At 40.4% G+C, this 27,817-nt stretch overlaps 1 protein-coding gene and 2 long non-coding RNA genes across 3 annotated transcripts; 2 read left to right on the top strand and 1 right to left on the bottom strand.

Annotated features, from left to right (window-relative positions):
* Positions 1-249: 249 nt before the first annotated feature.
* On the bottom strand, positions 250-25,492 carry tbx21 (T-box transcription factor 21). The gene is made up of 6 exons (XM_031315393.2): positions 24,642-25,492; positions 10,838-10,992; positions 6,253-6,374; positions 5,700-5,858; positions 4,899-4,960; positions 250-4,621 (listed from the first exon to the last, which is right to left on the bottom strand). Exons 1-6 carry the CDS (start codon positions 25,187-25,189, stop codon positions 3,817-3,819), a joined length of 1,851 nt encoding a protein of 616 aa, XP_031171253.1. The 5' UTR covers positions 25,190-25,492; the 3' UTR covers positions 250-3,816.
* LOC116061310 lies at positions 8,602-10,144 on the top strand. The gene is made up of 2 exons (XR_004107691.2): positions 8,602-8,859; positions 10,109-10,144. It is a non-coding gene; the product is annotated as an uncharacterized LOC116061310 (long non-coding RNA).
* On the top strand, positions 10,216-11,036 carry LOC118494310. The gene is made up of 2 exons (XR_004896423.1): positions 10,216-10,263; positions 10,897-11,036. It is a non-coding gene; the product is annotated as an uncharacterized LOC118494310 (long non-coding RNA).
* Positions 25,493-27,817: the final 2,325 nt, after the last annotated feature.

Raw genomic sequence — 27,817 nt, 5'->3', positions numbered from 1 at the left:
TTGGAAACATGTACATGTTCATTAAATTGTCGACATCACAACTGTGTTTTTATTTGTCAGTGGTATGTATCATTTCATTTATGAGAACTACACTTGGCTGCAGGTAAATGTATACGCATGGTGACTTTTGTTTGAAATCGATATTATGGCACAAATGAATTCTCACTTAATTTTTTGAATGCAGCATTTTAAAAAAGGTGCTTCGTTCAGCTGATAAATATTATATAACATAAACTCATCAAAACAGACGAGACTTGTCATGTGTAAGCTTTAATGTCATGAATAAAAAAACAACAATACAATACACAATTATGCCACCTTTTAATAAATAACAGTTTTCCCCATTCAGAAAATCTTCATCTCTTATTTTTGCAATTTATAAGCTCCTATTGAAGGAGTCAAAGGAGGTTTAACAAACAGTGCACATGAATCACACACACAAAAATAACATGTTTGACCTCATCTGGTCTCCCTCCTTAACTCCTCTATAGCAATATTATACAGTAAAATCTCTGGAAATACAGTTCCCACACAGTCTTTTATTCTCTTACTGAGGGAAATGTGTGCTCAAGGGAAACACAGACTCATGGGAAATGGAGGTAATAGAGGTTTAACATCAGGGATTGGCTGAAGGTGATTGTAATAGCTGAGATATCCAGCAGGGGTCGTTCCTGAGGCGTCTGAAAGCATTTCTGCGATTTGATGTAGGTGAAACACGAAACAAACCAACAGCACATTTAAATAAATAAGCCAGTAATAACGTAAAACTTTACTCTCATTGTTTTTGAAATGCCATCAGTAATTTGCTTTCTATTAATTGCACTTGAAACAAGAATTGTCCATCGCTCACCTTCATCAAGGTACATCATCACCTTTTCCTCTGACAGATGTCAACAGAAACATTTATTAGCATATCTTTTGGAAAAGTTACAAACAATATATCCATTCTTTTTTCTGCATACAATTAACACTTTGCTACCATTTCAATATTTTTTTCTTTAAATGTTCAGGTAGAGGACTGAACCGTCAGACAGTTTGTCCTTTTCACATCATTGTTAAGATCATTTTGCCAAATACTGCAGTCCCAGTCTTTAAACAACGGTTATATAAAACCAGCACAGTTCAGAAAAGAGCTTGAATTTGAATTTTATGTCGACATGTGAAACCTTATTAAGGAAAACAGGTCTAAGCCAGGGTTTAAAAAACAATTATAGGAGTCCAACCCTTACATATTGACCAGGCATCAAAAACAAAACCTGTAAAATTGTATAATTACTTGGATTTTTCATATTTTATCGATTCAGTTAACTGTTTCTGTAGATTTCATTTCCCAACATTAAAGTCCTCTCCATGTTGCCAGGAGGGGAACTACTTCATTAGTTTAATTTATGATGGCCTAACTTTTAAATATATGAGTCTGAAAACAGTGAAACCAGCCTGTAAAATACACACCATATGTAAGTTTCTTTCAGTACTTTACAAACTAACTCCCCCTGGTCCATAACCCCCCAATTCTCTGAATTAATCCAGATGACCTGACCTCAGTGTCTCAGGGCTGTGGTATTTCTCTTCATTTACGCATGAAATGTTTGGTGGTGGCATTTTTTTTTACATTTTTTTTACTGTGAAAGAACAGATTAACATTTTGGGAAATATACTTTTTCCCTTTTTTGTTTGAGAGTTAGATGAGAGGTTTCATGTTTGTATGACAAAAATTGGTTAGCATAGCCACTTAGCTTAGCTTAAAGACTGAAAATAAAGGGAAACAGCTAGCCTGGCTCTGTCCAACGCACCTATAAGTTCACACATTTACACTTCGTATCTTGTTTGTTTAATGGGTACTACAACTGAAGTGTACACATTTGTACAAAGACAGTGCGCTACCGACGTTTCACTTAGAGAAACTCATTTTAGGCATTTCAAGAGTGCATATTTGTTTTTATGTTGTTAATTTCATCTCTCCCTCAGAAAAGACTAAAGTAACCCTGCACTGCACCAAGCGAGTGGCTGTCTGTCGCCTCCAGTGTTGTCTGAGGCCATTAGCACACCTGGTGAGGAATGAGGAGCAGATCTCTTTATCAGCGCCGACTGCGGCCTCACTCTTCATTTCTGTCACCAGGCCAAGAGCCAGGACTCTTGTCAGCCAGTGTCACGGCATGATAGGCCCGAAGACTAGGGGGGAAATTCAGAGTGTCTGTCTGGTCACTTTGTGCTTCCTGTTTATCGTCGGTCTGAGGGTGACAGTACCTCGTCTGTTAACCTACAGGTGCGTGTAGCCGTTCTGATTGACCCACTTTTTACTCGTCTGCAGCTCTGTTGCTCTGCTCCTACTGTATGGGAAGTGATTGGGAAAACCTGCAGCACCACATCAAAAAAGATTAAGATGTATAGATCAGAGTCACAATGGGAAATGTAATGTAGTTTAATATGAATAATGTGGTTTTGTTCATGCACAGTGGGTGCAGTTCGTGTTTTAAACGGTCACAATTCTCTCTTCCAATACTGTTTTCCAGTTACCTCGTCAACGATGCTGGTATTGATCGTGGGCTTTATGTGTGTACTGACAGGATCATTTTCACATCCACTGATTGCAGCAGGGGGCTAGGCCTTTGTTGTAATGAGGCCTTTTTTCACTCTATGAAACCAAGCAGTTGGCCTTCAGGTGAGATTTTATCATATCCAGCATTTCCATGTTAACTGTCTCTGTGCTTGGACATGGATCTAATCACATTACAGTTCAAACAGACATAAATTACGACTCTGTGTTACCCTGTAAATACCAAGAAGGGCAGCATTTGATTATGAAATGTAAATTGTATCCCCAGATTTTAAGTCATAGGAACTTCACAGATAAAAGCTCTTCTTTTACACCTGTGAGATATGTTGGATTGTTGTTGGATAATTGTTGTCCTTTTGTAAGGACTTGTTAGTTATTTCTGCTGCTGTTGTTGCTGATTTACTTAACATTAATGCACATGCAAACACACACACACACACACACACACACACACACACACACACACACACACACACACACACACACACACACACACACACACACACACACACACACACACACACACAGTTCAATTAGCGGCCGTGCTTCAGAACAAGCCCTCCTAACCTCCTGATATCAGTTCACTCAGACACTCTGCAGTCTGCAACACTCCTCTGTCGCCACTGGTGGGCGCTGCACCACACATATTGAGCCAGATTTGACGAGAGAGACTGTGTGTGAAAGGTAATTTCTGCTTAGAATCATCAGGGGGGAAATGACCGTGAGCATATTTTAAGTAGGCCCTATGTGTGAAATGTTGAGGGTGAAACGGAAGAGACAGACAGAGACAAGACAGATCAAAAGAGACAGAGAGAGTGTTTGATGCAGGAAGAATAGACAATCCCTGTAGGCGTCTGTCAGCAAACAGATATGCAGATAATTTTTTTCCCCCCAAATCTCCAAATGTTTCAAAGGCTTAAGTCACAGGTCTGTTTGTCCGTATGGTGTTTATGTGACTGCAGGCTGGTTCTCCAGTCACATCCACTTCTGTTCAACACTAACTTTGACAGTAACCTTGGAAGTTGCTCCTGTAATCATTTGACACTTTGAGAGGGGACTTTATAGAGAGGCTGGCCACACTGTGACATGACAGCAGACGAGGCTGCATGTTCTGTGATGTGGTTCTAGTATTTGTCTGCATCAAAAAACAGAGACTGTTCCAGCCCTTTATCATGACCTGACCGGACAGACCAATGCGTGTTCATGAGGGCGGTGTGGGAAGACGCAGGGAGAGAGACTGTGGCAACTGTGTGAGGCCTTCAGTGGGTGTAATAGCCATAGTAGTCTGCATCGCTGTTGCTGTCCTTCTCGCAGACCTCTCCACTGCGCGGAGGCGGGGAGTTTTCAGTGCTGGACGTGTACGGCGACACCCTCCTCTTCTTGTTGTCCCCCACGCCGCCCTCAAACAGGCCCGAGTCGGCCGAGGCCACTGATTTCACAGAGGGAGGTTCGAGCCAGTGGTCCTCTACCACCACCTCTACAGTGTCTTTGGGCTTGTCGTGCAGCAGGGGCGGCTGCAGAGGCTCTAGGAGCGAGGGCGGGTGCAGCCTGGGGTTGCCAGGTGACATAGAAGAAGATGAGGAGGAAGAAGACGAGGACATGGGTCTAAACCAGCCCAGACTGGGGCCAGGCTTACTCGGGTGGCTGAGGTACTGAGGGGTGGGCCGGCTGGTGGTCCAGCCTGCTGAAGTGGCTCCTGATACAGACACGCTAGTAGATGCAAAAGGATGGTCTGGGTAGTAGCTGAGGGCATGGTGAGCAGATGTCTGCAAGGGGAAGGGCTTGTAGAAACCGTTTCCGGAGAAGTCCCCCTCATAGGAGGAAGTGAAGTCAAGCCGATTGGAGGCCACACCCTGCTGAGGCGGCAGGTACCAGCGGCTGTGAGGACCAGGGCTGGCGGACGGGTCTTTGTGCTGCTGGCCCATACCATAGAAGCGGCTCTGAGGCAGGGGGCTCATGTACTGCTCAGAGAGGTAGCCCTGGGGGTAGCAGCTCCCTGGCAGCAGCTGCTGGCTCTCTGGAGGGGAGGGGGTGAGGCGATCAGAGTCAGGAGGAGCGTACAGCCTAGGCAGCAGGGAGGAGGAGGAGGAGGGGCAGAGAAGAGAGTGTGAGAAGAGAGACAAAAAAGAAGGTGTTATTTCCTGCACAAACCTCAAACTATCTATCAAACATCTCACAGCCCCTCACACCCTTTCATTGCAACATGCTCGAGCAGCACAGTAATTGCATCTAATCCAATATTAAATACCTGTTTAGTACCAGCAGTAATCCAGTCTCACTATTCACAGTGAGCTAATGCATTTATTTTACAAATACAGCTTATTAAAAATAATTTACTTACGTGTCGTAATTGTCGCGGAAACCTTTAGCGAAGGGGTTATGGTCTATTTTCAGCTGAGTGATCTGTGTGAGGAATAGGAGGAGGGCAATGAGAGAATGTAGGCAGAGGAAAAAGAGAAGGCGTGAGCTACCATGTAAGAGAAACGAGAGCAAAAAGAGAGGAGGTCACTGACTAATAATTAATGAGGATTACATGTAATTTCTTTTCATGTGTGTGGAAAGTTAATCTTTAGAACCAGAGAGTGGGTACACATATAGTGATAGAATGAACATCATACCAACACGGCGAGTGTATGTTGCTTTGGATTACAGTAACTCTTACACAATGTATTTGAACAGCTGTTACAGATATACTATATACAGCACATACTGGGGAGGAGTGAGCGACGGTCCTCAGGTCAGCTGAGGTGACTCTTAGTTGAACTTAGTTACTGTATAGTAACCCATGTAAGATTCTAGCAATGTTATTTATTGTGTGTGCATGAATCATTAAACTCTAGACCTCATAAAGATGGAGGATGAGATATGTTGTTATGGTGTTATGCAATCAGCAGTTCTTACAGTAAATAAGTGTGTACATTAAATAGAATAAAGTAACAGATCCCTACTCGTTAGTCCAAAATATAACAAAAATAAAGACACAAGAGAAGTGAGACTTCATAACATAACTTATAATTTCTTCTCAGGCTTTTTCCAAGTAAGAATTGATTGAAAATAAAAAAATAAACTGAGCTGAGGTTGACCATAATTTACAAAGAATCAGTACACACAAAACTGCCGTCCTGTGATTGATGTGACTTACATCGGCGTTCTGATAAGCGGTGACAGCGATGAACTGAGTTTCTGGGAAGATGAAGGTCTGAGCTTTGGATGATAGGAAGGCATCCTCGGAGCCGTCCTCCTTAACCTCCGCGATGTGCAGACGAGGCTGGTACCTGTGGAGCGACTGGAGCACGATCATCTGGAGAGGAGAGCGATGCCAGGACAATCTAATATTTGGTATGTTTCACATTTTATTTTGCCGTTATTTGATCAAAACATTGAAGATAATCAGACAGGAAATGTGAAGGCAGAGAGAAAGCGCTTGGCTGGATTCAAACCAGAGATACTTTATATGTATTTTAGAGCACTTTTCCACTGTTACACCCAATAATGTGTTTTTTTTCAATTTGACATTTGTCAGAAACATGATACAGAAAATGAACATTGTATGTAACAACCGATTTATTTGTGTACATTTTAAAAGATGAATAGGCCTACAAAGAAGTGGTTTAAGAAGCTCTTGATATGATGCTTGTATACAGAATTATTAGAGGAAAGACAAAGAGTAGAAGGTAGAGAACAGGTAGCGGTACCTGTGCCACATTATTGGTGCTGCCCTTGTTGTTGGTGAGTTTGAGTTTGCTGAAAGACACTTCTTGTCTCATCCAGTGGGCTCCTGTGTTGGGAGAGTCAGGGTGCATGTACATCCGGTTCCCTGTAAGAGCAAAAGCACACCATGAAGAACTTTATAACATTTTGAAAGTATTTCTGGCCAGGAAAACTACTAAAACAAATATTGTTTACACTTTCAGTCACTTGAACATGCATGAATCTAACATCAGCAACATCTGCATGTTTATTTAGATATTCATAGATTTCGCATACAATACAATTTAAATGTAACCCCCCACGTTAACACACATTTATCAAATGAATATTTCTGCTCATTTGTAGAAAAAGATAGATAAGGTAGTCTTTGCAATGCATCACAGTGCAAGCAGTAACATACGTAACAGCTGTTGATATTGCATGTTGGATTTTTTGTAGTGCACTACAAATAATCCAACATGCAATATCAACAGCTGTAGATATTGTAGATGTTACTGGCTGCCAATATTTGTTTAAAACAATAAATCACTTGTATGTGGTTGATTGAGTTTAATAAGTGGGAGGGTGAGAAGCCGCTGAAAAAAACACTTTTTCATCACATTTGATCTAAATTTAAATTTGCCAACAGGGATGATATTGTTTTCATCCTTTCTATATTTGACTTCTTATTACAGGATACAATCTCAGTGCCATGATTTTTCACAGTGTTACCACAATGACCTGCTAACCTTCTATGAGCAGACCACATTAATGCACTATTAAATCTAATTGAGTAAAGTTTCACCACAGTTTCCACAACTGTGGCATATCAGCAGTCACCTTTCCACAACACCTGGCACATGTGTGACAACACCTTGCACTTTCTCTCATTTATATAATTGTGGTTAGTCTATCATCAATCACACACAAAATATGTCTTGGTTGACTTGCTATTGTGTTTTTCTTTCTCTGAGGTGTGAACAGGAAGAAATAATGACGGAATGGAAGAAGAGAGAACAGGGAGAACGGAACATGAAGATGTAAAAAAACAAAACAATTCCATGTTCTTTACAGAACTGCAAACTGAAAATAATATCTAATGTATATCAAATATTTCTGTCCATGTACTCAAACAACTTCTTACAAATAAACGAGTAATGTGTGGCTGAAACTAACACTGATATATCACAATATCAATATCATAATTCACTGTATTTGGGGAGAAGCATGAAGGGGGGTGGGTGACCCATTTAAAAAAACTTAAAGGGAGTTCAAATAAAAAACACACAATAACAAGATACTTATGGACATTGCAGATGATGCCAACCAGTTCAGAAATGTTCTGAAGAAAAATCAATCATACCCACATTTTTATGTCCAGTTATGCAATGATTGGAAAGATGTGTTCCTTTATGACATTTTCAACGATCCCAATGTAGTCCTGTATTTTTCAGATAAACCAATATTTTTATAAATAGTTTATTTAGTTTAAGAAATAGGAGACTTCAGCACCACGGACAGCACCATGGATTTATCAATGCACAGTTACGCCGCCTTCATACTGGCACTTGAAATCAGCTCCGTAATACGCAATGCGCCCCCAGTGGACGTCGTACTACACTGTTGAAAGTGTTGGAAGCGAGTAGAAATAAAATGGCAGAGAGACTAGAACGACTCATTCTGTCAGTGTCCAAGTTTTTTTTTGGAGGGAAACGGCCACTGTAATATATATATTATACAGTATATAATAATATATAATTCTACATTTTAATTGTATTAACTGCCCTAATAACGTTACGAAATCATGAAAATTAAAAAATTACATGACAACATATCGTTATGAAATCATTATTTTATTAAAAGTTAAGAATTCAGATTTGTAACACTAACTTCCGGTCGGATTGTCGGATAGGAACCGTCCGATTTTCTTTTCGCACCGCATTCGTTTGCATCAGTTTGGACCCATTCGGACGCCATCTCCATAGGAAATGAATGACTTCTGGTCATTTCGCAGCCATATCTACTGTGCCAATGTGAAGGCGGCGTTAGACTACAGATATTTCAGAGCCATGGTCGGGGCCGTAGATTCTAACTTGCACTGACTTCAGTCAGATAAAAGATCAATGGCATCCCGCCTCAAATCGCCTACTGAATAAAGTTGTTTAATACATCCTACACTCTCATTCAATGCCCAACATTTTCTAATAATATACACTTCTCTGCCCACCTTCCTATCCATTACCTACTGTCACACAGTCTGCCTCTCTGTCCCTCCCTGCATTACCATTCTGCATCCATCTACCAGATGCTCTCAGACCTTCCCAGCTGTCCCTTATTCACCTGCTCACCTGTTTCCACTTTCCCTCATCAGTCCTGCAGTATATAACCGGCCCATTTCCTCTCATTCCCAATGGTTTTAATTTATGTTTTCCCTTTCCAATGAGGCTTATGTCTTCAATCTCCAACCTTCTGCACCCGGCCCTGATCTGTTCTTGCTTTTTGTTGCCTGTTCCTGTCCTGCTCACCTGTCGTGCCTTTGTTGGATTTGTTTGCCTGTTCACACTGCCATCCTGTTGCCAACCATGAAAGCCCGTTCCTGACCATCAAGTTGAGTAAGTCAGCTTTTATCCTACCTGCTTGTGTATTTGTCCTCCTCCTTCGAAGAAATGTTGATTCATGTGCATTGTCCTCATAAATAAGTCTTAATCTTAAAAATCTCCATTGTTGCCGAAATTCGCTAATCATGTGACCTACATGCATACAGTAAATACCCCCCCTTCCTTATTTTTGTTACTCAATATATTTGCTGTCTTTGAATTGTTTTATGAATTTACAGCTGAGAAATGGATCAAGGAAAACTAAGAAATGTGAAAATGTATTAGATTTTATTTCAAAGACTGAAATAAAAATGAAATGCGAGTAACCGAAAAGAACAATCAATATCCTGTGAATTGAGGAGCGTCGCTATAAATATAGTTTTGATAAAGCTAATATAATCTACTATAAACTGAAATAAAATGCACTTGTCATTTTCACGGAAATGTTTCTCTTGGACATGAACAAGTTCTTAAAATTGATCATATTATGCTCATTTTGCTCAGAAGCGGAGTATGAGGGCGTGCCACACTAGCAGCTAAGTGAGCATTATAACGTGTGTTCCAAAGTGACCACGTTTGTCTCTGAAGTAAAGGCTGGACTACAATAGAGCTGTTTGGAGCAGTTTGTGAGCAGTGTTTTCTGTTGGAGATGGTAAGTCCCTTTGGGGTGGACTTTGGGCTTTTTCACTTTGTAAACCTATAACATGCACAAAAAAGGTACATAACACAATAAAGGAAAGGGGGAAAAACCAAATTCCATCATTAAACAGAATTGCCGCAATCTAGCTTTAAAGGAATACTTCAACCAAAAATGTATAATTTCTGTATTTCTTACTCACTCCCTGCTGACTTCAACAGCGGAAAAAAAATTGTCCACAGAAACCTCTCAGACTACTTGTGCATCATGATGCACGTCTTGGTTTTTCTGTACTGTATGCATGTAGGTTTGCTACGATATTGCTAAAATAAACCACTTCCTCAAGATCACCCCTGTTGCATGCACTGAGCTAAAGTCTCTGACTCATTTATTGACCACCGTTTGTGCTCATCAGCTGGAGTTCGTCATATACTTTGTCAGAATTTGCTTTTGAAAGCCCCAGAAAGAAATGTGAGCATGCATTTTGTTCTTTTCATTTATGGCTACTGGGGGTGAGTCTCTGATTTAAGAAGGTTATTGTGTTTGGGAGAAGTATTCTGTAAAAGATGTTAGCAGCTCCAAATGGCCGGAACAGGTGACAGAAAACCTTCAAATTTTTTTTTTTAGTAAACTGCAAACTGCATGCTCATCTAATCATCACTTGATTGGAGTATGAAATTACACACTATGCTGGTATATGTATTACTTCTTGATGGAAATAATTATAAAAAAAATTAAATCAAGGGATACCAAATGGAAGCGAAGAAAAAGACATGCTGCTGGTGAGTAGGAGAAAAGTACTTTGCTATTTTACTGAAGTAAATGTAGCAATAGCACAGTAAAGAAATACTTTTTACAAGTTGTGCATTAAACATTTTGCTTAAGAGTACTCTATGCAGAATGGCCTATTTTAGAACATTGGAATACAACAATATTGGATTATAATTATGTTTTTATCACTTCAGAGTTGCAGCTGGTAAAGGTAGAGCTAATTTAACTTTTATATACTAATGGGTAGTTTTATTTGTTCACTTTATTTGTTGATCTTTGTATAAGTTAGTTAATAAAACTTTAGAAAAAATGCAGTGGAATAAATATTTTCCCATGATATGTAGTGAGTAGAAGTATAAAGTATAGCATAAAATGGAAATACTCAAAGTAAAGTGTACTTATTTACTTTCCATCACTGCTTTTAAAATCTGTCATTTTCTAATACCCACTCTAGTTGTGTTTTAGTGTATTTGAATGTAAATTCTATTCTCTGATCCGGTAAATGTTTCCCATCATAAATACAGCAGCAATAGAAAAAGAGAGTGAATCCATTACATTACTTTAGTTTTCTGATTTAAAATGTACCTGGCATGTTGCCCTCTGCTTTCCCACACTGGACCCACTTTCCGCCCTGGTACCTCCAGTGGTGCTGATCCGCCAGAACTACGTCCACATAGACGTTATAGTGAGCAGACGGATCCAGAACGCTGATGTTGAAGCTCAGGAAGGGGAACATCCTCCTGGATAAACACAGAGGTAAACATAATTAATTTTTCGAATATCAGTTTGTCTGCATGTATCTTTATTTTTTGGGAATTGCATCATCTTATGGCTAAAATTGGCAGGCCTTGATATTTCAGTTTTTTTTTTTTTTTTTTTTTTTTTTTTTTTTTTTGTGTTGCCTCAAATGTTAAAGTTGACAGTTGATAAATGCAATACAGCTGGTGATAATGTAAAAAATAAATTTACTAAAAATGTGAATAGCTGACAAACAGGCAACGGACAACATTTCTTTTCGGAATTTGATGCTCAAAGTATTTGTACATTTATGGTGATATACAATTCATGTAAATGTAGTGAGATTGTGCAGTAATTTTACTAGCGTGTAAAGTATTATTGATGAACATCTAGGACTAGACTTTTTTTGTCTGCCTTGAAAGACTAAGAAATCCACAAGGTGCACTAACAAATTCTGCAAAGGCAAAGTGATCTATGGTGTTAAAACAGTGACTAAATCATGTGCAATGGCAAATGCTGTTTCAGGAGAAGTTCTCCTAGTCTGACATGTTTATCACAATGATCTTTAAATCACTGAGCTTTGTTTGTGCATGTTTTTCTTAGTTGTGCAACTAATGGTTCTTTTCAGCCGTCTCTCTTCCCTCAAAGAACCGTATTTCTTTTCAACTAAGTCAGATGAATTCAATACATAACAAATGCAAAATGTTCAATTGATGTAAATGAAGATAACTTGCGTTTTAAAGGGTAATTTTTATTTATTTTTTTCAACCTGGGCCCTATTTTCCTGTGTTTTTGTGTCTAAGTGACTGATGGGAACAACAATCTTTGAAATTGGTCCAATATTAAGCGAGATCGCTGCAGTCAGCAGCGGCGAAACAAGCTACAATGTAAGTTAATAGGGCAATTGTCCAGCTTGTATTTATTTTCACAAGCGTGCTTGTTTTGCCGCTGACAGGCTCAGATTATTATTCTAAGTGTCTCACAACATTATGGAAAGGATCCCTTCAGAGATAGACCTTTAAAACCTCTTTGAGACGTTTCTGTTTAACCAGAAACGGCTCTGAAGTCGCTAGCGCTAAACCCACCACTCTATTTAAAAAAATAAATAAATAAATAAATAATTTTAGCGTGTATAGAGCCAACATATTTTCACATGTAAATCGGTAAACTATGTGTTTATTTCAACCAAAACTAGAGTTGTGATGGTTGGAAAAGTGGAAAGACGACCCAAAACAGCTTTTCATAGTTTAATTTTGTTTGTCTTTTGAAGTGTATTTTACGATGCTAAAATTACTGTTTATTTACATGGTCTGGTGGGTTTAGCCAACGCAATTTCGCGGCTGTTTTTATGTTCAAAAAAAGGATCTTACTCTTAACAGAAAGGTTGACCTCCATAGAAATCCTTTCCATAATACGTACTCTGCCCCCTCCTCTTCATCATCTACAGCCTCCCCCTTGGTCAGATACTCCGTCACTTCAACCTGGACTTCCACTGTTACACCGATGACACCCAGATCTACCTCGGCACCAAATCCCCCCACAATCCTCCCCTCTCCCACATCAACTCCTGTCTGTCAGCTATTAAAACCTGGATGCAACACAACTTCCTCAAACTCAACAGCAACAAAACAGAATTCCTCCTCATAGGCTCCAAATCCACACTCAGCAAAATCAATAACCCCACTCTCACCATCGACAGCACCATTGTCTCCCCAGGCCCGCAACCTTGGCATGATCTTTGATTCCACCCTCTCCCTTGAGCCCCACCCGTCATGTCATTAAAACCTCCTTCTTTCACCTCTGCAACATCGCCAAAATCAGACCCTCTCTCACACCCCCCGTTGCTGAAAGACTCATTCACGCCTTCATCTCCTCCCGACTGGACTACTGCAACTCACTTCTCCTTGGCATCAGCTCTACCCACATCAAACGACTCCAACTGGTCCAGAACGCAGCCGCCCGACTCACCCGCACCAAATCCTGGCACCACATCACTCCAGTCCTAAAACAACTCCACTGGCTTCCCATCTCCCACCGAATCACCTACAAAATCCTGGTCCTCACCTACAAAGCCCTCCACCATCTGGCGCCCTCATACCTCACTGACCTCCTCTCCCCCTACCAACCCTCACGGTCCCTCAGATCCACCTCAGCCGGTCTCCTCTCCATCCACAAGTCCAACCTCCGCAGTTTTGGGGACAGAGCCTTCTCCAGGGCAGCTTCCAGGCTCTGGAACTCCCTCACCCAAGAGATCCACACCTGAGTCCCTCAACATCTTCCAGTCCTGCCTCAAGACCCATCTCTTTACCTCTGCCTATCCGTAGCCCCACGCCCCCTCCCTTTTCATCTGTGCCTGAATCTTGTTTTGTTTTTGTTTTCTAGCTTCCCCTGTAAAGTGACTTTGAGTCCTTGAAAAGCGCTATATAAATTATTATTATTATTATTATTATTATTATTATTATTATGTTGTCAGACACTTAGAATGTTAATTTGAGCCTGTCAGCGGCAAAACGAGCACTTCTGTGAAGGTAAATACAAGCTGGACAATTGCCCTATTAACTTACGTTGTAGCTTGTTTCGCCGCTGCCGACTGCAGCGATCTCGCTTAATACTGGACCAATGTCAAAGATCATTGTTCCCATCAGTCACTTAGACACAAAAACACAGGAAAATAGGTTGAAAAAAAAATGGTTACCCTTTAAGGACAATAATGAAAGGAAGTAAGGCAGGGACGTCATTCCTGTTTGCCTTTGTGCCACCAGCTGAAGAATCAAGAGGAGGAGGAGTAGTAATGGAGAAGTGGAAGATGATGTCTGACAGTAAAGGGACGAGTGTAGGTGAATATTTAATACTGCTGTTAATAAAAGATGTCCCAGAAGTCGCTGCTGATTGCTGGAGATTTATATGTTGAACTTAGTTTGAACACAGAGGGCTTCAGTGAGACGAGGTAACCGGGAGGTAAGGGCATCCCCGGTGGGAGAGGCTGGGACAGACAGACACACACAAATATAAGACATGGACTACAAATACACACAACCACAAACACACCACGACAGACACTTGTGACTGTGGCATATTCATGTATACACTAAGCATGTAGTGTTGATAGAGATGCACTTAGTGCTGCAGGATTATAAACTCTATTACATTATACAGAGCAAAGCAACAGTAAACACATTACCACATGAATGTTACGGTACAGTTGAGTTGCATCATCTAGCAATAGACATTTTGGAAATGCACTTATTTTGCTGAGAGGATTGATAACTCCCTTGTCTGTATGGTAAATATGAAGCTACAGCTAGAAGCTGTTAGCATAAAGACTGAAAGCAGGTAGCCTGGCTTTGTCTAAAGGTAAACAATACAAAGTGTCTTACTCTTACAGCCTTACTCTGAGGTTGTACTAACATGCTCACAATAACAATGCTACAAGCTGACGTTTAGCAAGTTAACCATGTTCACCATGTAGCATGTTGGCATAAATGCAGGAAGCATCTCAGTTCTGCAGGTATTTGTTCATAAACCATGTTAAAGTTGGTGTGATGGTGGCGCTAGAGGAATAGTCAGACCAACATCAATGGGATTAATTCTCTGGGACTTCATGAATTTCTGTACCAAATTTCGTAGTCTATCCTTGACATTCCACTTCCGGGATTGCTCCGTTGCCGCCGGAAAATCCGCCGGTTTTCACTCATTTAGGCCGGATATCATTTGCCTTGGGCTTCCTTTGTGTTGGCACTGCCCAAGACAATTGTGATTGGTTTAAAGAAATGCCAATAAACCAGACCACGTTTTCCTCCCATCCCTGAATGCTATGTGGAGTAGCCAGACTCTCCTCCAGCGCGCTTTGGAGGAGGGTCTGGCAAAGGGAGACTACGAATTTCATGACTATCTAATATTTGTTGAGATATTTCACAAAGACTACAAGTGTGTTGGCACCATAGGAAAAGTCACAGGATTACCAAAATCTGTGGGATTTATCCTCTGGAACCATAAATGGCTGTACAAAATCAAATAGTTAATGCTGCTAGCATGGCTAGAAAATCTCCCTATCAGTACGTTTTAAAGCTCACTAATTAACACATCTGTTTAATCTGTACAAAAAGTGTAAAAACAAGTTTTATGGACTACAATATCCCCTCTTTGGGGATAAAGGTGGGGTGAAAAATGTATGGAAATATTTGCCACAGTTAGGGGGGGGGTCGAGGCTTAATTTTATATTCCCCAGGAAACGCCACTGCCTTTCTCCTGGCTGTAGCTTCATATTTAACGGACAGAAATGAGTGGTATTGATCTTCTCATTTCCAGTACCCTTCAGAAAGAAAGCAAATAAGCGCACTTCCCAAAATGAACGGAAATAAAAACTGTCTAAATGAACCACTGAATGACGACTGATTTATGCTTTGTGTTTACATGTGAACCTGCACTGCACTCTGGATCTATATGATGTCCCCAGTGTGAAGTTGGTGTCAACAAATGAGGGCAATATGTTTGACATTTGGCCCTGCTGTTTTACACTGGCTAAAAGCACCTAAGGCTATGGAGCATTTGGAATGAGCGAAGGGCACCCAGCAACGCGAGGGTTAAACTTACATGTTAAGCCTCCGACATGTTGGCAGTGCTGTTTAGGCAAAGTAGATATCTTGTCTGGATGGAGGTTTATCTCATTTAAATTCAGCGTGTTCTCCCTGAAGCAGTTTGGTCATTTAGTGGTGTAAAAACAAGTGAGGTGTGTAAAGAGACAAAGCGTTGGAGGCTACTGTTTAGCAGGCTAGAGGTGCCTTTGTTGATGAGGATTTTTGTGTGTGTGTGTACGTACAGGGAGATGTGTTTATACAGCAAAACGAGCCAATTAAAAATATATTCCCCTACACAATGAATCACATTCATTCTTTATGGTTTCGTTTATTTATTGTCCTTTTTATATTGTCCTTCCTTTGCAGAGAAGTTGTCTCTGTTGTTTCTGCGGGCAGAGGAGAGGAGGGTGAAACATGGGTTGAGGGGGTGGCAGGAGTTGTGTGCTATGGTCAGTGCTACAGTTTGCGAGTGGTGGCAAATTGGAAGTAAGGGGGGCGGGGCAATTCTTTTAGAAGATATGTTGGTGACTTTCAGGAGCGTTTTCTATTGGTTAAATAGCAGGTGGTGCAGTACAGGAGGATGGGTTCAATAAAACCCATGAATTCATAAAGTTGGTCACGATAGCTGTCAAATGTTGACACAAATCAGGTGCTGTTATAATGGATCAGTTTATTCTTAGTTTTTAAAAAAGCCCATGGGGACACTACACTAAAGCTGGGTGACGAACCTCAATAAGGTTTTTGTCCCGACTGAAATGCGTATCAAAGGCTGTCAAGTATAGAAAATTGGCATCAAATGTCTGGTCAGATTCATAATCTTGTTTACTTAGTTCCTGATTTAAATATAAATGATGCCAATTTTAGGTAAAGTTCTCTTATATGGATAATGCTGGTAATTTTCTACATATTTCTTATTGTCAACAAATCCACTGAAAAAAACAGACAATGAATACATCTACTAACAAGGTGTGTGTGTGTGTGTGAGATTCATATATTTTATTTTTTATATATAAAACTAACTAACTAAAATGACTGATACTTTTTAAAAAAAAAAATGTAATCGCTTCAGTAAGCTACTCAAACTCTAGATATCATATTGGCACAATAATTGGAACAATACCTAGCCTGACACTACTCACATATGTACTAATATATTAACACAAAGATATCATAAAATACTTTTATCTTTGGTTTATTACAATGACACAATTTGATCGCAAATGTCAAAATATGCTTGAAAATCTTGAACTTTGCATGTATTTCTTAAAAGTTTCTTGAATTTATCTTGTGAACACTCCTCAAAAAGCCCTACAAGTCCGACTTTTAGGAATTTATTCTGGATTGGGCCTTCGAATTATGACTCTTTATACTTGTGGAATACACACGCACAAACACACGTACGCAAGACAAAACCTTGCCTAGAGCGGTCCCAGTTGTCTTTTTGGCTACATTGCGAATCCAGTTTAACAATCACTCATAGTTCTCGGTGAAACCAAATCGTGGCAGCAGCTCTTCAGTGGCTCGCAAAGAACAGGTGAAAAGGCTCTTCTTCCATTGCAGAGTTTAATACAAGTGAAAACAGAAACTCTATTGAGCATATGAATGGATCAACCCACCTACACTGTGAGAGTAATCTAGAAAGTACATTAGTAGATATGTGTTTTTTGGCTCCACTGATATTGCCGATTCACTTATACTTAGCCTTTTATAGGAAATCAGAACTGTGCAAGGGGGAAACCATAGAAAACACAATACAGAGGGGTATTTGCATGCGGGGGCGGCACTCTGGCTTTATGTATGTGTTCAGAGAGAGAAGATGAAAAACACAACACATGTTAGCGTGCTGTTATTGCCAATGTGGTGACAGCGTGGTAATGAAGAATACAGTAGCTATGCTGCTTTCTGACGAGTTTGTCACACATAGGATTTTATTTTTGCACCACGGTTTCCACCACAAGGAAAACAGGTCAGTCTGTTTGCAGTAGACTACATAGATGGACTTGCCTCAACACCAGTGGGAATCAAACCTGTAGCTCCACAGCTACCAGACAGACTCCCTAACCAACCTGCCAGTGTGCAACTCTGATTCAATGGAAACTTGACAGTAACGACAACCGGCTGGCGCTTCCTCAGCCTGATCCAGGTATATACGCACATGAATACTCATAACTGTAGTCTTTTTTCAGACAGAATACCATAGAAACAGACGAGTGTGGTGAACCAGCCAGTAATACAGAGACCGTACCGCTGGTGGTGACATTTAAAAAAAATCAAAATAACTCTGTGTGGATGTTGGAGGAAGGGGGAGGGGAAACTGCGGGGGGAAACAGAGGTTAGAGAAAGGAAAAGGAAAGAGCAGAGGGTGGAGTGAAGGAGGGGTGGAGGGTTTGTCCTGGGGATGCACGGCAGAATCTTGAGAGGAGAAGAGGAACTGGATATTCACCAGGGAGAGGACTTTTCTACATGAGCGCACCGGCTGATTCATCTGGACAGGAGTTCAGGTCCAGTTTTTGTCACCGTGCGTACGCTTGATCATCTGTGACGAAAACATGCCAGTCTACAGCTGCTGCCGGACACAAGCACTCTTTAACACAGACACTCTTGCTTCTGTATTGACTTATTGCAAAGGAATTCAGTGACAGACATGTTGAAATTTAAAGGTGCTCTAAGCGATGTCACGCGTTTTTTAGGCTACAACATTTTTTGTCACATACAGCAAACATCTCCTCACTATCCACGAGCTGCCTGTCCCCTGAACACACTGTAAAAAAACATAGTCTCTGTCGACAGCCCAGGCTTCACAAACGGCAACAAAAACAAACTGCGCCAACCTGCACCACCAAACTTAACAGTCTTCCAGCCAATAACCGACAAGAAGGATTTGGGGGTTGGGAGGTTAGTGCACGGAAGGGAGGGGGAGGGGACGGGATGAGGAGGAGGGAGGGGCGAGCTAGCCTCCGGTTTGTTTGACAATACTTCGAACGTCAACAAGAACTGACGTCACCCAACATCGCTTAGAGCACCTTTAAATTCTGTGGTGCAGTATGTCATCTGATATTACATTACATTACATGTCATTTAGCTGACGCTTTTATCCAAAGCAACTTACAATTGCTATATATGTCAGAGGTTGCACACCTCTGGAGCAACTAGGGGTTAAGTGTCTTGCTCAGGGACACATTGGTTGATGTAGCGCCATTGTTGATTTCATGCTTCTTACCTCCATAAAGCATATGTCTGAGATATATATATATATATATATATATATATATATATATATATATATATATATATATATATATATATATATATATATATATATATATATATATGCTGAAATTTACAATGTGGTTGACGTTGGACGGTGATTGCATGTGGCTATGAGTCGCTCATCAGGATTGGGAAATCAACTTGCCAGTCTCCTGCCGACTCTGCTAGCCTGGGCTAGCTAGCCAGCTGGCTCAAGTTTTCAAATGTAAACATCAGGGGAACATGCCTATGTTCCCACAGCCCTATGTTCCCACATTTCTAAGATTTTTTTTCAAAATTAGGCCCTATGTTGCCACAGGTCCTTTTTCATGAATTTGTATCAGATTGTATCCCCCTTTCTCCCAATTTGGTTACCAATTACACCCAACCTATTATCCAGTAGCACTGGACTACAGATGGAATGTAACCCTAACCCTAACATAGGGCCTAATTTTAAGAAAAATCTTACAAATGTGGGAACATAGGGCTGTGGGAACATAGGGCCTAATTTTCAGTGAAAAAAAAATTCTTAGAAATGTGGGAACATAGGGCTATGGGAACATAGGGCTGACCTCAACATCAGTAAACACTGAGAAAAAGGTGGAGAACATGAGCTCAAGCTCTTGCCTGGCCGGTCAAAGTTTTCAAATGTAAATAGAGTAAAAAGTGAAGATGGCTTTCAGCTACGACCTATGTCTACGATCCTGACTATGTGGACAAGCAAGACCATCTCTGCGTCCATCTCCATCTCTACATCACCGAGGCAAGCATGGAGGATTTGAACACCGTCTGCGACTTCTCTGCTGGGCATCCTGTCAGACGGTGAGCTGGGTGGCCTCCGTGCCTGCGTTGGTTTTCAGCGTGATGTCCGGAGCTGTGGAGTCCTTTCACCGAGATCCTGGAGTGCCGATGCCATTCAACTGGGTGACTCTTTTTCTGTCTGCTGATCTGACGGCCACATTCTGCTTTATGACGAATCATGCACAAGTTTAAGGAGCTGATAGAACTACATTTCACTGGAACTGTACCTCGTACGATTTCATGTGACAAATAAAATTGATTGTTTTGGTATTTTCATGGGATTTGTTAAAAAACTAACTCGTATGCAAAGCTTCATATTATCTGAATAATCACAGAAAAAATTAGCAGTATATTGATCAGTCCTCTCAGCCGCAGTGTTTGTATTAACGCTATTGGAATCCGTATATAGAGAGACACCAGTGGAAAATAACAACATTGAGGCCAGCAGGGATTGGCCGGTGGCTCAAACAGCGGTGGACTTTACCACTTATTAGAAGAGTTTATTTACATGTTAAGAGGAACTCGTTTAGCTTTCAAAAAAATATTGGCAGTAGATGTTTCTGCGAAGAGCTGCATGTACACACACAAACAGCTGAACAGGAAGTGACAAGTCATACTGTTAAAACCTTGAAATGGTCCCACTTCTGCTTTCAGACATGCAGAAAGCATTAATGCACAAGACTTCCAAATATCCCTTTAAATGACATCTTGCAGTTCTGTGTAATTCTTAAATATGTTCTGTTTAACATTACTGCATTGCATTGTGTTGAGATGTCTGTAGCTAGGCACAACAGAGAAAACGCCCACTGCAATTTCCTTGGTGATGTGAAGTGATAATTTCCTAAATATGTACCATATAATACATATCGACTTTGGAAATAAACTTGATTATTCTGTGAGCACAACTGTAGATGATGTTTTACTTTGTAGGAGTTTACCAAGTAGCTGCAGTCAATTTAGAAATAGTACATTGTTATTTAAATGATGTACTAATACACATTTTATGATAAAAGTGATAATATATCTTGCAGAAGAGCAGAAACTTAAAATTCCCCTTATGATTGATTATTCTGCCTGAAAATTCTGCTTTTCTGTGAAACGTCTACTCATAAGTACCTACTCTTCTTGAGGGCAAAATAAACCAAAGGATTATTTCCTCTCTGAAAAACTACCAGGCATCACTGATACATGTCACAGTTTGGACTCAGTGGAGCAGAGAGAGCACATGAGCATGATTCCTCTCAATCCGAAGTTTAGCTCTGCATTATTTCCCTGAAAGGTTAACGAATGGTGAGAAGTTAGTCAGTCTTATCTCCCTCCTAGAACACATACTGTATGATCATGCCCAACTTTGTTAGCAGGACTTGTGAGTTATTGTCTTTAAATCTTCTAGCAAGAGGTTTTTGATTCGAGTCCAGGCACATTTCCGATTGATGATACACAATTAATTAAATTGTGTCTTTACGCTTATGAAATCACTTAATATTCAATTCCATTCTATTTCCAGAAAAAAGTCCCCTTTAAATGAATGTGCTTCTTAGAAACTATGGTAGGGAAAAGTTTGTCCTCCTGACTCATATCACCCCCCAGGTGTAGGATCACCATATTGGTCAATCAAACGAATGAGGGAAAAAAAGCTTTACATTCTCTTTTCAGTTTTAGTCACTTCATTTCATTTTTCACTATATTAGAAAATCCCATTATTTTGCATTTGAAAAGCCTTTTTCTGCTGTTTTCTTTCTTCTTTTGTTCATCCTCTTGGACAACAGAAACCGTGTTTATATCAACCTTGAGGCCCGCTGTGTGCAGCCTCGATGAACTTTGCCTTTGTGCATAAGTGAAATGGCTTTATTTAGCTTGTGAGAAGTGAAGATGAATTCAGCCCCCCTTTGCAATAGGCCATGAAAAATGTCTCTAGATTTCAAAGCCCCAGGTGTACATGAGCAAAACTTCTGAGAGATCTGTCTGGCTGTGCACCCAGTGTCTAGCAGGCTGGAAAAAAAAGAGAATCTAGTCTTTTACTTCCTGAACTTCAAAGTAGCCTCACCTTCTCAGCGTGGCCATCTAAAGGCTCAGTGGTGTTTGACCCTTCTCTATACTTTTCTCTAGAGCTTCTTTCACCTTGTCTCCTATAGATACCAAGGTTTTGATTAACATTGCAGACCCTCAGACTTCTTTCTAAATCCGCAGCAAAATTATTGTAGAAGCCTGAACCCAAGATGAAAATTTAAGAGGGATTTTGCCTCTGATATTGAAAACTTTTCATTTTTTTCCCCGGTACTGTTCCTCTGTTCAACTCCTCCAAAATCAGTAGCAGTTTTTGTTGTTTTAAAAGAGACTTGTGCTGGATACTTGCAGTTCTGCATGTGAGTAAGGGAGTTAAGATGAAAGGACAGAACATCGAATGAGAACATTTTTGTAATATGAGGTTTGTGGTTTTTGCACAACATGAAAATTAGCTTTTTGTCACATGTGGAAGGATAACACCTCTGCGCCCATTTTACCGATCCTTTTGTTATTGCGGGTGGTTTTTACACTTTTGTGCAGAAAAGTCTGACGATGTGTGTGTGTCTCTCTCTCTCTCTCTCTCTCTCTCTCTCTCTCTCTCTCTGAAGCTCTGAAGCCGTTTTAAAATGAAATTGTGTTTGTGAAGTGTTTTAATTACATGTGTTTCTAGAGAGCAAACTGCCAGGACTGGTAACGGTAACTGTCACACACACACACACGCACACACACACACACACACACACACACACACACACACACACACACACACGCACACACACACACACACACACACACACACACACGCACACACACACACACACACACACACACACACACACACACACACACACACACACACACACACACACACACACACACACACTTGAAGAAAAATAAGAAGAAACACAATAAAATACAAATCTGCAACTCAAACTACCTGAAACTTTCTCTGCTTCCACCAAAACTCACTCACAAAATCAACACACCCTTAAATGTTATGAAGGTGCTTTATGCAGTAATGTCAATTTCATAAATAATCCATATAAGTTATATAGTTGATGCAAAGCATCTTGCAATTTCTTTGTTCCAAGTTATTAAAGCAAAACAAATGCAATTTAACTACACTCATAATAGCTCTGACAGTAGAAACCAAGCAGGTCAAAGGGGAATACTTTGCAAGACTGCAACTTGCAGCTGGCAAATTGAAATGCTTGTTCTAAAACTTTGAATCCTCCTGGTTTTCAAAATAGAAAAAAAACCCACTAAAAATGTATAAAAACAACAACAAGTTTTAAATATGACGCTATTTGGAATTGTAAATAAAAAGTGGAAAATTTCAGTCCTGATTGATTCAGAATTTGTATTTGAGTGAAAACAATGGCATTGGGTTGAGAGTTTAGCAGTCTGGAGCATAGAAACAGACTGAAGCGTATTCTGTTTTTATGGTCTGGAGTCTTTTCTGCAAATATTTTAATATTGCAATACGTTCGTCAGTGTTAAGGCTCAATCCCCATTGTGTTACGTCCTTCAGCGATCGATGGTGACTTAACGGACATTTATTTAGGTAAATGAAGAGATTACAGCTTTACATTTTAATAGAACATGTGTGTTTCAGCAGTGGAAATATCAGTGTCCTATTACGTGACGTTTGTGACAGCGCACTTGTTTTCTGTTCATGAGAAACCCATGGCCTGAAACCTTCTGTCAGACACAAGTGTCGCACATTAGTGAATTAATCCTCATCGACATGACTGCGTCCTAATGCTCGGTGACCCATCAGAGGGGCCCGGCAGCGCCGTCTCTTCCCCTCTCCGCTCAGCAGCGCTGAGACCTTTTTATTTATTATCTCAATTTCAGTATCATCGCCTACTCGAGATATCGCGCTGAGGTTTAACTATCAAAACATTTTTTTTTATCACATCGCCTTTTCAAAGCCCTTTCAGACTGGCAAGGTGTGTATCCTACAACTGTTTGATGTGTCACTGATTTGATTTTGTCGAGCCTATTAGCCTAATATTAAAATCATAGGAAATGGAAAGTGTGTAGGCTATACGAGATTAATTGACGAGAAATAAATTAAATATAGGCTACATTTAGGAATACGATTTGGACAGGTATTGTATCGAAGTACTGCCTCCAGGGAGTAATAAGTAATAACAAAGTGAAATTTTTTCAATGAAAATAGGTCAACTTAAAGGATTTGCCTTCTTTTGGGGGTTCCACTCCTGCTGTGTTAAAGTGACTTAAGAGGTTAAACAGAGGTGTCAAAACCGTTTCCAGCAACACAGCCTGCAATTGTTGTTAGATCCACTTCATCATTTCTCTGGCTCCTGAACATCTTTTGCCCAAAGCAAAAAGTTTTACCAACAAAAAATAACATAAAGAGTGCGGAAGCATTGGAGAGAAAGGACTTTGTAAAACATGTTTTAGGCCAATTAAAATCAAGAATTTAAAATTTTACAGCACCATTCTTGAGATACATTTCAAATAAATTACTGTAAGCAGATTGTGCATTTTCAGGATTAATTTCTATTCATCCTCTAATTATGACTCAGCTCTGACCAATTTTGCGCAAAAGCAGCGACGCGTAAAATCGCCTTATATTACGGTAAAAATGTTCAGAGGTCATTCTCATCAACTAATATACAATCCCAAAGCTGCCAGCAGCCCCGTCACCTGACCAGTGACGTTTTGGGGATGTATGCAAAGTTAACTGGAGCTAAAAGTTAAACTTTGACCTCTAAACGATGATCACCACAAGGCACGGCAAGTGTTATTTAGTTCTCAGAAAAAAACAAACGCATTTCAAGTTAAATCGTAGGAAGTTACTGCAGTGTAGTGGCATTGAGATACGACTGGTAGTGAGTTAAGTAGAACAAGTGTAAAAGCCTAAATAACAACCAGTGCGTAATTTATAATTTCTTTAACCCCATATCTGACCAGAAGAAAGGGACAACCAGCTTTTTAGTAGTGTGGAAAAACAAGTGAGAATGGTTTGAGTTGTCTGTCAGACTTACCGCCCCTGTTTGGTGATTATCATCTCGGTTTGGAACTTGTGGAACTTGGCCCATAGCGGGTAGTTATTGAGCAGAGCCTGAGTCTTCCCGCACACCTGTAGCCCAGGTAAAGGGTAGAGAGGCGGCCGCTGGTAGCCGTGCTGAAAGCTCGCCGGGTAATTCTCCGGAGAAGGAGAGTACAAGTCTTTACCGCCTGTATGAAACCCGTCTCCTGTCGTCGGGATGTAACCCTGCCCGGCTCCACTTCTTGGCGGCGAGCGCACGCCGCCGTACGGACAACTGCTGAGGGTCTGTGCGTAAAACCTGCCGGTCTGCGCTCCGTACCCTCCCACCGCCTGGTCCGAGTGGTACGGCAGAGACAGAGCGTCCTGTCCGCTTTGAACAGAGTCTGGGTAGTAAAACCTCGTGTCCTGAATCCCCATTTTAAATTCGGCTAGATCCTTGCTGCCGCGGTGGAGATGACTGCTGATGTCGGCGTTCTTTCCGAAAGTTTGCGTTTCAGTCCCATTCAACATGCTGAGGGAGAGGTTGCCATCTATGCCGCCCATTTGCAGCCCCGCTCCCGGTCTGTGCGTAATGTCATAAGGCTCCGCTCTTGCGTCCAGTTCAATAAGAGCATGTACAATAATAAAAAAATAAAATAAAATCACACACAGCAGAGTGTGGACTGTTATCCTCACCTATCACCTATCACTGACATGCCACAGACTTTAAAATTCTGTGTCTCGGTCTATCAACTCCTATAATTTGACAAATAAAACATCTCTCTTATTAGACTATTCTATAAACTTTTTTTTTAGCAGGTGATTGTCTTGTCTTTTTTGACGCGTGGAGTCGCTACCAGTGACTCAAACACATGCTCAGTTTTCAAACCTATGATATATACATTTAGTATTTTGGAGGTGTGTCTGATGCAGAGGCAGGACGTGATAGGCTCCAGATATGAAAGAGCCATCCCCTCATCACAGTAACTGGACATAAATTATACACACTGCCCTTTGAAAAAAAAAGAACTGTAGGCTAATTGCTTTAATACATTTTAAAAGGATAGTATTTAAAGAAAGACATTACAGGAAATAACAATCACAAAAAAGAACTGCTGTAAAACTTGAATGCCACAAACTCCCTATTGGGAATATGTCTGTGCATTTATCTTGAGGGGTTATTATGATTGTTGTTTATCATAATAATTTGATATTGAGTATGTAACCTGCAAGGGCGTGAATTAAAAATTAAGACATATTAGTGAATTCAAGCTGACCATATTTATATAGGCCAATCATTTAACTAATTTGAACACTTTATAATTTAACAATAAAACAGAATAATGCACTTTGTGTTCATGCATTTTCCGATCAGAAGATTCTTATACATGTAGCCTAATTATCAAGAAGATTGATTAATAATGGTTGTTTATTTTTGCTAGAATGACTCCTGTTTGCCTCATAGCCCGCCGAAGCATATTGAAAACAAAATAGCGATTTGTTATTTAGTAACAAAAAAAAGAAGAAAAAAAAAGAGTAAATATGTGCGCGTTGAGAACTTTGAAATCGATCCGTTTTTACTCCAGCTGTTCTTTGTTCAGACCCAGTTGACAGGTTGCATCATCAACCCGATTTTGTTTTTCATTTTCCATTTCAATCATGCATTTTTAATAAGTCTGTCACATAAAGCCACTGGTTGTGTGACGTCAATATTAAATGACTTTAATTGCCTTATTAGGCTATTGCAGTTGTTTAGTGTCGTGGAAGTTAACCCCAAATAAAATAAATGTCATTTATAAATCTTTTTAAAATTTTTAATTTAGGTTCAGGTTATGGAAAGATGAAATGTATTTACAATAACTGTTCATATATTTCTCGCTTTCTTTTATTTTGTTAAAGATAACCAACTTTAAAAAACAGTATATCTTATACAGATATTCATAATGTTAATACAATAATACAATAAAGGAATGTGTGTCTAAGTCATGGACAGAATAAACAAAAACATGTTAATATTTTTACTGAGTAAAAAGTCCCATTGTCATCATAGACGATAAGAAGAAGATCCAGGCCGAAAAACAGCAGAATGTTCCTTTAAGGCTTGAAGTGATCTTTCTCCCACCACAGATCTGTGTTAGGCCAAGACTATTAGCATGTTTAAATAACTACTTTTAAATCTCTAAATTGAGTAACACTTTGGTTTAAAATCTAGATTACATATTATTTTGACGTGCTTGGTGTTTGAACAAGTTGTCATTTGTGGCAGCAGAACAGCTCAGAAAGCATCAGGTAACGTTTCAGTCCCAGTCAAATATGCAAAATTAACTTTCACAAACGTGCTTGTCAAAGCGTCACACAACACGTACCCAATCATACATCATTTGATCTGGATGAAACAGAAAGTGGTTTGTCACACAGCAGCTTTCTCTGCTCTTTAAGAGTTTTTTAATGGCTCGTTTTTTGCCAGTGTGGACAGAGAATCGGCTCCATAAACACAGGTGAAAGAGATAACCCCGAGGTATTAGCAACTGCATGTGCACGCACACACACACACACACACACACACACACACACACACACACACGAAACCCCCCTCCAGTGCAGCTATGACACAGTTATCCCCCTCGACACTGTCACTGCTCCAATCCCACTTCCTGTGTCTCTCCTAGCAAGGTGAGCTCATAAGGGCACACGCTGAAGTCATCAGTGTTGACACGGGTGGCGAGAGGGCAACAGTGTGAGCGACACCGCCGCCGCCACGGCCAGCCAGGCGTGTCCACCCCACCCCCCCCACCCACCTCCGGCTGGAGTCACCACTTCCTCTACTCTGCTCTCCCTGCTTCCAGCTACAGCCCCCAGGCCATCACCTTGTGAAGCACAACCAGCTTTCGTTTTCTCCTGGAAGTGTTATTAGCAGGTCAGGTGGCTCTCATGTGCACAGGCATGAGGAAAAACACACAGGTATTCTGAAAAGGATAAAACGCTTTTCATTTTGGATGTAGCTCCTCGATGAAGCACCTTCTGATTTCTCAAGAATCTAAACTTTCTGCTGCTGCCTGCATGTCAATCTGGGTGAGCAGGAGTTAAAAAAAAATAACAAAGTATAATCTCCCTCATACGTGTAGAATTGAGAGGCAACTGGTCACTGATGTAAAATCTTAACAGCTGTAAAAGAATGCAGTGAAAACAACT

The sequence above is a fragment of the Sander lucioperca genome, chromosome 22 (assembly GCF_008315115.2).
Source record: "Sander lucioperca isolate FBNREF2018 chromosome 22, SLUC_FBN_1.2, whole genome shotgun sequence".
Classification (NCBI taxonomy): domain Eukaryota; kingdom Metazoa; phylum Chordata; class Actinopteri; order Perciformes; family Percidae; genus Sander; species Sander lucioperca.
The sequence above is the reverse complement of the archived record's forward strand: the minus strand, read 5'-3'. Positions and strand labels throughout refer to the sequence as shown.

Coding starts and splice junctions, on each gene's coding strand:
- tbx21 (XM_031315393.2), bottom strand. CDS start 25,189: ATGGGCGGCATAGATGGCAACCTCTCCCTCAGCATGTTGAATGGGACT. Junction 10,993..24,641: donor ATAATCACCAAACAGGGGCG/GTAAGTCTGACA, acceptor GTGTTTATCCAG/GAGGATGTTCCCCTTCCTGA. Junction 5,859..6,252: donor GCACCAATAATGTGGCACAG/GTACCGCTACCT, acceptor TCTCCTCTCCAG/ATGATCGTGCTCCAGTCGCT.